Source organism: Budorcas taxicolor, chromosome 7 (genome assembly GCF_023091745.1).
Source record: "Budorcas taxicolor isolate Tak-1 chromosome 7, Takin1.1, whole genome shotgun sequence".
Taxonomy (NCBI): Eukaryota; Metazoa; Chordata; class Mammalia; order Artiodactyla; family Bovidae; genus Budorcas; species Budorcas taxicolor.
Genome location: NC_068916.1, coordinates 107,024,566 through 107,039,871, shown reverse-complemented (window position 1 = coordinate 107,039,871; position 15,306 = coordinate 107,024,566). Strand labels below are relative to the sequence as shown.

The 15,306-nt window shown below is 38.4% G+C and overlaps 1 protein-coding gene across 1 annotated transcript in view; it reads right to left on the bottom strand.

Moving 5' to 3' along the window:
• The window catches only part of FER (FER tyrosine kinase), a 459,494-nt gene that overhangs the window by 321,218 nt on the left and 122,970 nt on the right, over positions 1-15,306 (bottom strand). The window contains exons 6-7 of the mRNA XM_052643475.1: positions 14,218-14,355; positions 13,471-13,590 (exon numbers count right to left, since the gene is read on the bottom strand). Coding sequence (XP_052499435.1) covers positions 13,471-13,590; positions 14,218-14,355 — 258 coding nt within the window. The remainder of the gene's footprint in view (positions 1-13,470; positions 13,591-14,217; positions 14,356-15,306) is intronic.

The window sequence follows — 15,306 nt, the reverse complement described above, 5'->3', positions numbered from 1 at the left end:
CTATCCTGGGTTAGTGTTTTCTCAACTTCACTGAGAATACTCCTATTTGTAGGTGACCCACACAGGACATTCATTGAAAGTAAGTCTTCAATCGCTTCAAACCTGGTTTGACTTCTCAAGTAAACAACTGAGTAGTTTGGATCATATCTGCTGACTCGGCAAGAGCCAGGGGAAACCACGTTGAATAATTTGTCATGTTTTCTATTAATTAGCTAATGATGCAGCTCCCAAAGTTCTCAACCCCTCAAGCAAATGTCCTTACTGAAAATGTAATGGTCATAAACAAACTTACTTCCTCTGAACATATTTCTTCAGTTATTCTTTATAATACTATTTAATTAAATTACCTCTGATAAATGGGCTTTCCCTACCTGGCTAACAAATAGGTCACCCAGAAACTTATTTTCATTCGGTTTTATCCTCATTCATATTTTATTTCTCTGAAGAAAGTCTGCTGTGATGAAGCATTTCAGCTTAACTTTTATAATCTTTCTTGGCTCTTGTGTGTTGGTAACACTGAGAAGAGTGTTGCATCTGGTAATGTCAACAGACGCTATTCCAGCACAGACACAAGGCCCGCGCACGATGAACACAATGCTGCGCCACCTGATTCAACAACAGAATAATCTGCACTCTACTGTGTCTTAAAGTGTGACAACCGAAAGCCATTTTCTCTTCTCGTTTTGAAATGACATGCGTGCACTGATAATAAAAAGGAAATAAATGCGGCAGTCCAGTGATATGTGCGGCATTCAGAATACTGCTGAGTTACAGCCATGGCGCTGCGGTCTGTAGCGCGCCGAGCAGCAGTGTGAAGTGAAGAGAATGCCATACGCGGTCTCTGTCTCAACTGCTCGACTCTGCCCTGCAGCAAATCCACCCAGAGACAACAGGTGAAGGACGAGCACGGCTGTGTTCCAGTGTAACTGATGTACTCTGATGTTTAAGTTTCATGTAACTTTCATATATCACAAATATAGTTCTTCTTTTGATTTTTTTAACCGTTTGAAAATGTAAAAAGCAGTATTAGCTCATAGACTGCACAAGATAGGTGGCTAGCTGGATGCGATCTATAGGCTACAGACTGCTCATTCACAGCTCAAAAAATCCAAAATAGTCACTTTCCCATGTAGAGAATTACCATTTTTCAATTAAGAGATCTTATTTATATTTCACTGTAAAAGCTAAACACATGTTGACTTTAAATTTTGTTAAATGATCTGGGAAACATGAGACCTGAGACTGGGCTTTACTTTAGAATATACAACTAGACATTTAACACAATCTTTTGGAGCTCAAATATATTTCCTACTGCTAGGTGGTAACAACTCATTATTAAGAGACCTCACCTGAAACTGGAAAACTGACCCCACAGAAAGGCAGAGGCCCTCTGCTCGCCACCATTTAGTAAAATCAATAAAAATTCCTCTTTTGGCAGACATGCTACTGTTCATATTTTGGAACAACTTGCTATCCGTAACTTGCCTAGCTTAAACTATGGATTCATAATGCTATTTACCCTGCTTTAAGTTTGCACCAGATCACAAATCAATGCCTCATCGATCCAAAATGCAAAAATCCACACAACAGATACTTAAATATATTCTTCTAATGTTCAACAGACTTGACTTTTTCAAGTTATTTTGATGAACTAAATTAATCCCAAATTAATCAATTAAATACTGATTGGATGAGAGGAAATATTTACATATACAATCTTAAACAAAAAGGTTAGTATTCTCTTTCAGCCTTTGGCCAAGAAGGGAGATCCAAAAACGAGGCAGATGTGAAAGCGGTGATGGAGGGGAAGCAAAGAGACCGCAGATGACAGAGACAAAGGAAGCAGTCTCAGAGTCGAGCCTCAAGGTGACGCAGCCTGAGTGCGTGTGTGGCGGCTTGTGCACGGTCAGGTGCAGAATCTATCAGAGGCTGAGAAGCAGCCCTTTCCCACATAGCAATCTGCCATTCAAAACATTTCCAAGATAAAAGAGATAAACAATCTACAAATAGCTGAGATGAACTCCTCTCTCTGCATATATGCTGGGGTGGGGGCGGGCAGGGGTGATATTATACTCAGTCAAGTCCAAGTCTTCACAACCCTATGTACTGTGGCCCACCAGGCTCCTCTGTCCATGGGATTTTCCTGGCAAGAATACTGCAGTGGTATTACCTTTATCATTATAGTTGATAGACAAATAATGAGAGTATGATAAAAATGTTTTGTGGCACATATTTACATGGATAAATGCAGTAACTTTGCCATTTAGTACTATATCATTAGATTTCTATCAGATCTGAAAAGAGGCAAGGAGTAACACTGTATAATCTTTTTCTGGATGTAAATAGTAATTGTGTAATAATCTCAGAATTCCATACATTTATTTGAGAAGCCTCTACATGATACATTAAAGAGCAACCTAAACTATTAATGAGTGTGGTTAATGAAAACAAAAATTTTTATGTTACATTTAGGAATCTAAAATAAGAAAACTTCACGGGTGTCTTTTTATGACTAGCAAAGTGAAAAAGATAACCTCAGGAAAAGAGGATCTCTTTAACTTCAAATACCTTACCAGTCAAGACGAGACCAGAAGTATGGCAGATCAAAAGAAGAAAAAGAGTCAAAAAGAAATTCCCTGATTCACATTGTTGTATGAAAGACACCAACAACACTGTAAAGCAATTATCCTATTTAACATTTTTTAAAATTCCAGTTAGACCACTATAAAAAATGCTAATTTTTGCCAGTAATACTATAAATTTGAGAAATATAGCTTCACTAGAAAAGTTTAACAAAAAGGACACCTTTAAATATGAAAGATATTCAAGTAGAGCAGTCCTCAGGCATTTTGGGTTGAGAAACCCTCTGAAAATCTGCACACACCCTCCCTGCAGAAAGTAAAACACATATTTCTACAAACAGTTTTAGTGGGCTTAGGGCAGACTTTCAATCCTTTCTACACTAAAGTCATCTGGAAAGTTTACAAAAAATTCCAGTGCCTGGATCTAACCCTCAGAAAATCTGATTTAACTGGTTTGGGTCAGATTCCACACATCAGCACTTTTTGAAGGCTCCCTCAGTGATCCTAATATGAAGCCAGAGACCCGCTACTGAGAAACTCCCCAAAATCTCCATAAAATATCTCCATTCACTCACTCATTCAAAAAAGATCTTCATAAATCATCTGCAACATCTGACATCTAGCCAAGAATTCTGAAGAATCTAAGAGAAATGCAGCCCAATTTTTTCTTTGTTTCATAGTCAAGACTAATCAGCAGTCTGACAGATTGCCAGCATGACCCCTATTTACAGAAAAACTCCAGAGATCAAAAATTAATGATTCTCACTTCCAAATGAACATAACCTTTCACAAAGGATAGGGTCATGGATCACTTAAACCTAAAGGAATGCAAAACAAAAAGAAAACTATTTCTGAAGTCTTCTTTAATACCATCCCTTAATAACGCATTAAAGTTTTCACACAGGACAAGAAAAAATGTAGAACACAGGGAAACACAGGCCATTAAATATTAGCATTTTCAAAACGAGCTTTGAGAGTGCTCTATTATAAAACTATAGAAAGCAATGTTGCTGAAGTTTTCACACAGGACAAGAAAAAATGTAGAACACAGGGAAACACAGGCCATTAAATATTAGCATTTTCAAAAAGAGCTTTGAGAGTGCTCTATTGTAAAACTATATAAAGCAATGTTGCTGCTATTTAGTCGCTAAATCATGTCATGCCCCGTGGACTGCAGCCCACCAGGCTTCTCTGTCCATGGGATTTTCCAGGCAAGAATACTGGAGTGAGTTGCCATTTCCTTCTCCGGGGGATCCTCCCAAACCAGGGATCAAACCCACATCTCCTGCTTGGCTGGTGGATTATCTACCACTGAGCCTCCAGGGAAGCCCTACAGCAATCTTACTAATGAACAAATGCTTAGTGAAAGGCTAAGAACTGACATAATGGAAAGGAAAATATTTAGCTTATATTCTCAAGAACTAACATAAGCTTTCAAATAATACTGCAAAAAGATGTGAAATAATACTGTATTTATTTAAAATTATTATAAATATGGGCCCCAACATGCTTCCTTATAAAACCTGTCAATTCATCTCCATTCCAAAATAGTTTCTATGTATATACAAACCTATATGGACTTTTATTTATTAATAGACTCATTCCATAAGTATTATTCTACAGCTTATTTTTGTTCTCTATCATATTCTCTGGTGATCTTTCCATACAAGCATATATAAAAGCCTATCTTATTCTATTTAAAGCCTGAATAATATGGAAAAATTGTGGAATTAGTATAGACCTACTATAATTCATTTAACCAATACCTTATTGATGAAGATTTATGGTATTCCCAGTATTTTGCCAAAATGAAAGGACTACTTAGAGACCTTTACAATACTTGGCCTCTATCCGAAGTGTGTGTGTGTGTATGTATATACACCATCATTCATACATATATATTAAAAAGTGAGAAAGTTTAACCTATAAATTGTTTGAAATGTTTTGGTGTATATCCAATTTAATAATTAATGACAGTGATATTATGCTTTACAACAGTTTTCTTGCCATATTTTGAAACAAACAAAAATTTTTCAGATGTCAAGTATTTCCAAAAGTCCCAAGAATTGTACTCAGAGTGCTTATTATCCCAAGCATTAAACACTAAAAGAGAAACCAATACAGAGAAACATAAAAGAGCGCCAAATAGACAAAAAAAAAAAAAAAAGAGTTGGAGTAATCAAGCCCTCTGACATTAGACTACCCTACAAACCTACAGCAATGAAAACAGTATGGTACTGTTCCAAAAATAGACTCATACATCAATAGAAAGGAATAGGGAGCCCAGAAATAAATCCACACACTTAGGGTCAGTTAATCTGTGACAAAAGATGCAAGAATATACATGGTGAAAACACAAACTGTTCAACTGGTGCTGAAAAACACCACTTTTTTGTGTATAGCCTCTTGAAGAAACTGAAAGAAGAGTGAAAAAGTTGGCTTAAAACTCAACATTCAGAAAACTAAGATCATGGCATCCAGTCCTATCACTTCATGGCAAATAGATGGGGAAACAGTGGAAACAGTGACAGACTTTATTTTCGGGGGGCTCCAAAATCACTGCAGATGGTGACTGCAGCCATGAAATTAAAAGATGCTTACTCCTTGAAAGAAAAGTTATGACCAACCTAGACAGCATATTAAAAAGCAGAGACATTACTTTGTCAACAAAGGTCCATCTAGTCAAGGCTATGGTTTTTCCAGTGGTCATGTATGGATGTGAGAGTTGGACTGTGAAGAAAGCTGAGCGCCAAAGAATTGATGCTTTTGAACTGCAGTGAGAAAACTCTTGAGAGTCCCTTGGACTGCAAGGAGATCCAACTAGTCCATCCTAAAGGATCAGTCCTAGCTGTTCATTGGAAGGAGTGATGTTGAAGCTGAAACTCCAATACTTTGGCCACCTCATGCGAAGAGTTGACTCATTGGAAAAGACCCTGGTGCTGGGAGGAATTGAGGGCAGGAGGAGAAGGGGACAGCAGAGGATGAGATGGCTGGATGGCATCTCCAACTCAATGGACATGAGTTGAGTGAACTCCAGGAGTTGGTGATGGACAGGGAGGCCTGGCGTGCTGCGATTCATGGGGTCGCAAGGAGCTGAACACGACTGAACAACTGTACTGAACTAAGATGAGTGCAACTGTGTGGTAGTTTGAGCATTCTTTGGCATTACCTTTCACTGGGATTGGAATGAAAACTGACCTTTTCCACTTCTGTGACCACTGCTGAGTTTTCCAAATTTGCTGGCATATTCAGTGCAGCACTTTCACAGCATCATCTTTCAGGATTTCAAATAGCTCAACTGAAATTCCATCACCTCCACTAGATTTGTTTGTAGTGATCCTTTCTAAGGCCTACTTGAGTTCACACTCCAGGATGTCTGGCTCTAGGTGAGTGATCACACCATCGTGGTTATCTGGGTCATCATGATCTTTTTGGTATACTTCTGTGTATTCTTGCCGCCTCTTACTATCTTCTGCTTTTGGTAGGTCCCTGGTGGACTTCCCTGGTGGCCCTGATGGTAAAGCCATCTGCCTACAATGTAGGAGACCTGGGTTTGATCCCTGGGTCAGGAAGATCTGCAGAAAAAGGAAATAGCAACCCACTCCAGTATTCTTGCCTGGAAAATCCCATGGACAGAGGAGCCTGGTGGGCTACAGTCCATGGGGTTGCAAAGAGTCGGACACGACTGAGCAACTTCAGTTTCACTTTTACTTTTCTGTTAGGTCCATACCATTTCTGTCCTTCACTGAGTCCATCTTCGCATGAAATATTCCCTTAGTATCTCTAACTTTTTTGAAGCGATCTCTAGTCGTTTACATTCTATTGTTTTCCTCTATTTCTTTGCATTGATCACTGAAGAAGGCTTTCTTATCTCTTCTTGCTATTCTTTGGAACTCTGCATTCAGATGCTTATATCTTTCCTTTTCTCCTTTGCTTTTCACTTCTCTTCTTTTCACAGCTATTTATAAGGACTCCTCAGATAACCATTTTGCTTTTCTGTACTTCTTTTGTTTGGGGATGGTCTTGATCCCTGCCTCCTGTACAATGTCATGAACCTCCATCCACAGTTCATCAGGCACTCTGTCTATCAGATCTAGTCCCTTGAATCTATTTCTCACTTCCACTGTATAATAGTTAGGAATTTGATTTAGGTCATCCCTAAATGGTCTAGTGATTTTCCCTACTTTCTTCAATTTAAGTCTGAATTTGGCAGTAAGGAATTCATGATCTGAGATACAGTCAACTTCTGGTTTTGTTTTTGCTGACTGTATAGAGCTTCTCCATCTTTGGCTGCAAAGAATATAATCAATCTGATTTCACTATTGACTGTCTGGTGATGTCCATGTGTAGAGTCTTCTCTTGTGTTGTTATAAGAGGATGTTCGCTACGACTAGTGTGTTCTCTTGGCAAAACTCTATTAGCCTTTGCCCTGCTTCATTCTGTACTCCAAGGCCAAATTCGCCTGTTACTCCAAATGATTCTTGACTTCCTACTTTTGCATTTCAGTCCCCTATAATGAAAAGGATATCATTTTTGAGTGTTAGTTATAGAAGGTCTTGTCAGTCTTCATAGAACCGTTCAACTTCAGCTTATTCAGTATTTCTGGTTGGGGCACAGACTTGGATTACTGTGATATTGAATGGCTTGCCTTGGAAAAGAAAAGAGTTCATTCTGCTATTTTTGAGATTGCATCCAAGTACTGCATTTTGGACTCTTTTGTTGACCATGATGGCTACTCCATTTCTTCTAAGGGATTCCCGCCCACAGTAGTAGATATAATGGTCATCTAAGTTAAATTCACCCATTCCAGTCCATCTTAATTCACTGATTCCTAAAATGTTGATGTTCACTCTTGCCATCTCGTTTGACCACTTCCAATTTTAATTGATTCATGGACCTGAATTCCAGGTTCCTGTGCAATATTGCTCTTTATAGCATCGGACCTTGCTTCCATCACCAGTCACATCCACAGCTGGGTGTTGTTTTTGCTTTGGCTCTATATCGTCATTCTTTCTGGAGGTACTTTTCCACTGATCTCCAGTAGCAACCTGGGCACCTACCAACCTGGCAAGATCAACTTTCAGTGTCCTATCTTTTTGCCTTTTCATACTGTTCATAGGGTTCTCAAGGCAAGAATACTGAAGTGGCTTGCCATTCCCTTCTCCAGTGGACCACATTTTGTCAGAACTCTCCACATGACCCGTCTGTCGTGGGTGGCCCTACACGGCATGGCTCATAGTTTCATTAAGTTAGACAAGGCTGTGGTCCATGTGAATAGATTGGTTAGTTTTCTGTGATTGTGGTTTTCAGTCTGTCTGCCCTCTGACGGAGAAGGATACAAGGCTTCTGGAAGCTTCCTGATGGGAGAGAGTGACTGAGGGGGAACTGGGTCTTGTTCTGATTGGTGGGGCCATGCTCAGTAAATCCTTAATAACTCTTTCATCTTGCATTACATTAAAATATATACATATATACACACATATACATTCATATATATTTTTTAATGGAAATGAATTATTTTAACAGTGCCTATAGACACACTGAATAACTCATTCTTGGAATAAACTTCTTGAGGATAGTCTAATCCTAAGCTCATAACCTGAATTTAGACACTGTTCATTGAAATGTAGCTAAAGCTTTACCTCAGTAAGATGTAAGCAATTAAATCTTACACCACATTATCAAAGATTTATTATCTCTAATTTACTGAATTTTTGTTCACTGCTTCATCAACATAATTAAGAAATAATGATTTATGAGCATAACTATTTTTAGCTCTAATTATACCCTAAAAAGCAATAAAACAAATTCTTCTTTGGCCACAAAATCTCTTACTTTATATATGCTTATAACAGTTAGCAATATTTAGTTTTACCCCATAAAACTCCAATATCTATATGTTCATTCTTTCTTGGTGTATTAAAATAAATTGATCAATTAGAGCCTAAACTCCTTGAGAGTATTAAACCTTGCAACCTTAAACACATAGTAAATATATCTTGAAGGGGCAATATAATGGTTTAAAAAAACAAGAATAATTTATGTCATGTTCCTTCACCAAGCAGCTCAGGAATTAAGGAATGGAATTTATCACTGCACAAGAATTGAGAAACGCTACCATCCATTTTATGACATGCATTCAACTCTATTGGTACAAGCATAGTTCCTCAGCCTCAGCATTCCTGACATTTTTGCCAGATACTCTTCGCTGCATGAAGATGGCTCAGACATTGTCAAGTGTCCCTTGAGAAGAACTGCCCAGGCGAGGGCCGCTGATTTAGAGATAGCTGGCACCGTAACACAAAGTCAAAGTGAGTCTCCTGTGAAGGGGATCAAACTTGGAGGAACAGATTCCTCCAGAATCATGTCACGCCTTCTTGGAAAGACCCACTAATGCAGGGAACACCCGATCCACCGTGCCTCTCGTCGATGGTCAGGCCACCATAACTGTCAAGCCCTCAGCTTCAACAAGTATTTGGTAGATTCTTCAACCCCGTCTGAGCAACTTGAAAGACATTAACCCTTACCAAGAGCTAGTCCCAGGATCCTACCACTCAGTTAATTATTTGTAAATGCTACATTACTGAACAGTAGAAGGGAGACTCTTTGATTATATTACATAGGGATTTTTTGCTGAATCTTTTGAAATAAAATTTCATTAAGTCAGATGATATACCACATCCAAAACTGAAGAGAAACTGAGAAAACGTCCAGCTGTATTTTTCACACAGGGATAGGTACATACAATACTTATCAACAAATTTTAGTTTCTGTCATTCCTGACAAAAACCAGGAGACAGATTAAATATCTTTGTTGCTGTTGTTTAGACAGATTAAATATCTTTGTTGTTGCAAATATCTGACGCTTTGCAACTCCACGAACTGAAGCCTGCCAGGCTTCTTTGTCCATGGGATTTCCCAGGCGAGAATACAGGAGTGGATTGCCATTTCCTTCCCACAGGACCTCACTGACCCAGGAACTGAATCCATGTCTCCTGCACTGGCAGGCAGACTCTCTACAAGAAGCCACCAAGGAAGTTCTAAATTTACTTTAAAAGAAGGATGCCTTAATTATGTTTTCTTATATGCAGAGTACATCATGAGAAACGCTGGGCTGGAAGAAGCACAAGCTGGAATCAAGATTGCTGGGAGAAATATCAATAACCTCAGATATGCAGATGACACCACCCTTATGGCAGAAAGTGAAGAGGAACTAAAAAGCCTCTTGATGAAAGTGAAAGTGGAGAGTGAACAAGTTGGCTTAAAGCTCAACATTCAGAAAACGAAGATCATGGCATCTGGTCCCATCACTTCATGGGAAATAGATGGGGAAACAGCAGAAACAGTGTCAGACTTTATTTTTGGGGGTTCCAAAAATCACTGCAGATGGTGATTGCAGCCATGAAATTAAAAGACGCTCACTCCTTGGAAGAAAAGTTATGACCAACCTAGATAGCATGTTGAAAACCAGAGACATTACTTTGCCAACTAAGGTCCATCTAGTCAAGGCTATGATTTTTCCAGCGGTCATGTATGGATGTGAGAGTTGGACTGTGAAGAAAGCTGAGTGCTGAAGAACTGATGCTTTTGAACTGTGGTGTTGGAGAATACTCTTGAGAGTCCCTTGGACTGCAAGGAGATCCAACCAGTCCATCCTAAAGGAGATCAGCCCTGGGATTTCTTTGGAAAGAATGATGCTAAAGCTGAAACTCCAGTACTTTGGCCAACTCATGCGAAGAGTTGACTCATTGGAAAAGACTCTGATGCTGGGAGGGATTGGGGGCAGGAGGAGAAGGGGACGACAAAGGATGAGATGGCTGGATGGCATCACTGACTCGATGGACGTGAGTCTGAGTGGACTCTGGGAGTTGGTGATGGACAGGGAGGCCTGGAGTACTGTGATTCATGGGGTCGCAAAGAGTCGGACACGACTGAGGGACTGAACTGAACTGAATGTTTGAAAAGAAAAAAGATTAGATTTCTCAAAACCTTTTAAAATTTTATACACTAATAACAAAAACTGGAAAGGAAACTGATATAATAGTCTGTAAGTTCAGTTCAGTCACTCAGTCATGTCTGACTCTTTGCGACTTTAACGTGATGGACTGCAGCACGTCAGGTCTCCCTGTCCATCACCAACTTCCAGAGCCTACTCAAACTCAAGTCCATTGAGTCAGTGATACCATCCAACTGTCTCATCCTCTGTCATCTCCTTTTCCTCATGCCTTCAATCTTTCCCAGCATCAGGGTCTTTTCCAGTGAATCAGCTCTTCACATCAGGTGGCCGAAGTACTGGAGTTTCTGCCTCAGCATCAGTCCTTCCAATGAACACCCAGGACTGATTTCCTTTAGGATTGACTGGTTGGATCTCCTTGCAGTCCAAGGGACTCTCAAGAGTCTTCTGCAACACCACAGCAAAAGTATCATTCTTCAGGGTTCAGCTTTCTTTAGAGTCCAACTCTCACATCCATACATGACCACTGGAAAAACCATAGCCTTGAGTGGACGGACACAGTAATGTCTCTGCTTTTAATATGCTGTCTAGGTTGGTCATAACGTTTCTTCCAAGGAGCAAGCGTCTATTAATTTCATGGCTGCAGTCACCATCTGAAGTGATTTTGGAGCCAAAAAAAAAAAGTCTCTCACTGTTTCCAGTTTCCCCATCTATTTGCCATGAAGTGATGGCACCAGATGCCATGATCTTCGTTTTCTGAATGTTGAGCTTTAAGCCAACTTGTTCACTCTCCTCTTTCACTTTCATCAAAAGGCTTTTTAGTTCCTCTTCACTTTCTGCCATAAGGGTGGTGTCATCTGCATATCTGAGGTAATTGATATTTCTCCCGGCAATCTTGATTCCAGCTTGTGCTTCTTCCAGCCCAGCGTTTCTCATGATGTATTCTGCATAGTAGTTAAATAAGCAGGGTGACAATTTACAGCCTTGACGTATTCCCTTCCCAATGTGGAACCAGTCTGTTGTTCCATGTCCAGCTCTAACTGTTGCTTCCTGACCTGCATACAGGTTTCTCAAGAGGCAGGTCAGGTGGTCTGGTGTTCCCATCTCTTGAAGAATTCTCCACAGTTTATTGTGATCCACACAGTCAAAGGCTTTGCCATAATCAATAAGGCAGAAGTTGATGTTTTTCTGGAACTCTCTTGCTTTTTTGATGATCCAGTGGATTCTGGCAATTTGATCTCTGGTTCCTCTGCCTTTTCTAAATCCAGCTTGAACATACGGAAGTTCACGGTTCACATACTGTTGAAGCCTGGCTTGGAGAATTTTGAGCATTACTTTGCGACCATGTTAGATGAGTACAACTGTGTGGTAGTTTGGGCATTCTTTGGCTAGCTTTTCTTTGGGACTGGAATGAAAACTGACCTTTTCCAGTCCTGTGGCCACTGCTGAGTTTTCCAAATTTGCTGCCTATTGAGTGCAGCACTTTCACAACATCATCTTTCAGGATCTCAAATAGCTCAACTGGAATTCCATCACCTTCACTAGCTTTGTTCATAGTGATGCTTCCTAAGGCCAACTTGACTTCGCATTCCAGGATGTCTGGCTCTAGGTGAGTGATCACACCATCGTGATTGTCTGCGTTGTGAAGATAATTTTTGTACAGTTCTTCTGTGTATTCTTGTCGCCTCTTAATATTTTCTGCTTCTGTTAGGTCCATACCATTTCTGTCCTTTATCAAGCCCATCTTTGCATGAAATGTTCCCTTGGTATCTCTAATTTTCTTGAAGAGATCTCTTGACTTTCCCATTCTATTGTTTTCCTCTATTTCTTTGCATTGATCACTAAGGAAGACTTTCTTATCTCTCCTCGCTGTTCTTTGGAACTCTGCATTCAAATGGATATATCTTTCCTTTCTCCTTTGCCTTTAGCTTCTCTTCTTTTCACGGCTATTTGTAAGGCCTCCTCAGACAATCATTTTGCCTTTTTGCATTTCTTTTTCTTGGAGATGGTCTTGATCCCTGGCTCCTGTACAAGGTCACGAACCCCTGTCCATAGTTCATCATGCACTCTATCAGATCTAATCCGTTGAAATTATTTGTCACTTCCACTGTTTAATAGTAAGGGATTTGATTTAGGTCATATCTGAATGGTCTCGTGGTTTTCCCTACTTTCTTCAATTTAGTCTGAATTTGGCAATACAGAGTTCATGATCTGAGCCACATTCAGCTCCCGATCTTGTTTTTGCTGACTGTATAGTTTCTCCATCTTTAGCTACAAAGAATACAATCAATCTGATTTCAGTGTTGACCAGCTGGTGATGTCCATGTGTAGTCTTCTCTTGTGTTGTTGGAAGAGGGTGTTTGCTATGACCAGTGCATTCTCTTGGTAAAAGTCTTATTAGCCTTTGCCCTGCTTCATTCTGTACTCCAAGGCCAAATAATAGTCTATAACAGTTATAATAGTCTATAAGTGTTATAACAGTCTATAATAGAAGATATTTCTGCTTAAAGAGAAAACTCCAAAGTCAAATTTTTATACTAAATGCTTTTGACATCTGTAAGTTTCTTTTTATCTCTAATACTCATTGTCCTCATTGAGGACAAATATCTCTTACAGGATGAAATGGGGTTAAAAAATTATATAAATTTTGGAAAAAATAAAACATTATTCTAATATTCTTATGTCATTAATAATTGGGCAAATGAATGTAACATCACACAGAATTTTTATTCTCAGAATTATCAAAATTAGTGATGATAATGGGTAAAGTTAACATATTTCTCAAAACATTTTAGTTTGACCAAACAAAAATCAGTTCATTTTTAGTTACTTTTCATTACTTTCAAGAAAACAAAAATTGGAATTTTAATCTGATAAAGGTAAACTGTAAATAGTAACACTAATATTTAAGCTTCAGATTTTCTAAATACTTACATTACTTGCAAACTTTCTGCTGTTAAATTATTCCACATAATCTCATTTGCCTGTAGATTTTCATTTTCTTCTAGTAAGGAAGTATCAAACTCAATTTCTTGCTCCTTAGCAGCCGTTGTTCTAGTAAAGCATGCCAAATAATTTTGATCAATATGAATACCCTATCATAATATGTCTTAGTATACACTAAAGGCAGAATATTTGTTCTTATTTAAAATTATGTTAACAAAGTAGAGCAAAAATAAATAGTATAAATCAAACTAAACCTTAGGCCTCAACAATCTAGTCAAGTAATTTCAGCTTAGTTTCCTCATTTGTAGAACACAGGTATTAATCTGTTTTATTCCTTCTTCAATGATAATTAATGTAAAATAAGATGATGCATACATGAAAACATAATAAATGTAGTATCACTATAAAATTTAACACAAACAGAAAACAATAGGTTTATTATTATTACATAATTGTTACAAAGAAAAGTATTACTTCATGAATTAAATATGGGTTTAAGCAATGATGTAGTAACAACTGAAAAACTTTTAAAGATCATTAAATAAATTAAATATCAATAGTTATAATCACTGAGAAAGGACTTTGAAAATAATTAAAAACAGACAAATTAGTATGACACAGCCTATGTCCTAACCAAGTTCGTCAGTATTTCTTATTTTAATTCATTAAATAATACATGGCAAAACATAATACCGTCAAAAATACTGAAAGAAGAATGAAAGTATCTATACATACCTATGAACATCTATGAAACTGTTGTATTCTGTGCTGGGGTCTATCTGCTCAACCGACATTTGAATCTCTTTATGAACGTTCACTATTTCCTCTGTAACAAGACTAGTTATCTGGCTGTATTCATCAAATATACCTTTTCTGAAAAGAAGAAGAAAGTTTTACAACATTTTAAAGTTTTATCAGGGAAACACAGGCCCAGACAGGACTTGGAATGATAAAAATGAGAAATGTAATGCCAATTTTTACAGACGGTGGCTCCACGCACCACCTTATTTCATTCATTTACCTGGATAGTGAAGTAAACGGAGTATAGAAATGTGTGCATTACCAGTTAACATTTGATGAAACAGAATAATTGCAAATGATCTACAACATGACATTTTTCAACATCTATCTAACATACAAAAATGGAAGCCTGAAACTGATCACTTTCTACTTCTAAACAGTAGCGCAGACAGGCTGGTCCTGCCACATGGGGATCAGGTCAGCTCCTGACCTGTGGGTCAGGTCCTGCGTCGGGAATGTTACTTTCACTGCGTGCGGCTTCCTCACAAGCCTGACCTCCTGGGTCTTCTCTTGCTCCTCGGCCTCTGTTCTTTTCCATATTATACTCAGAGTTTATCTGGCTTATATCTCCAATGACCTTTCAATCTCTTCTGACCGCCAGTCAGTAGCAAAAATGATCGTAACAGTTATTACCCTAATGTAATAAATGCAAAAAGAAAACTATTCTGTTGCAAAGACCCTAATCCTCACCTTAATAATGCTATGTTGTAAAAATACACAACTGCTCATTTAGTAGCCTTAAAAAGTGTGGATAGAGATGTTCATCCTGCATGTACCCAAATAAATATAAGACCCTGATTTTCTTTTCCAAAATCATCACTCACAAAAAGGAATCCCTACAAAATCTCTCTTATTTTGAAGAATTCTTTTACTTTATTTTGAATAGTGAAATACTATTTGGGTAAAAAAAAACAAAAAAATTAAATTCAAACTGCTTCAGGCAATGCTAATTTTGAACAATTACAGAAATCACCTGATAGATACAGTTGAAAGAAAAGAGCGAGGTAGAAAAATCAATTCAGA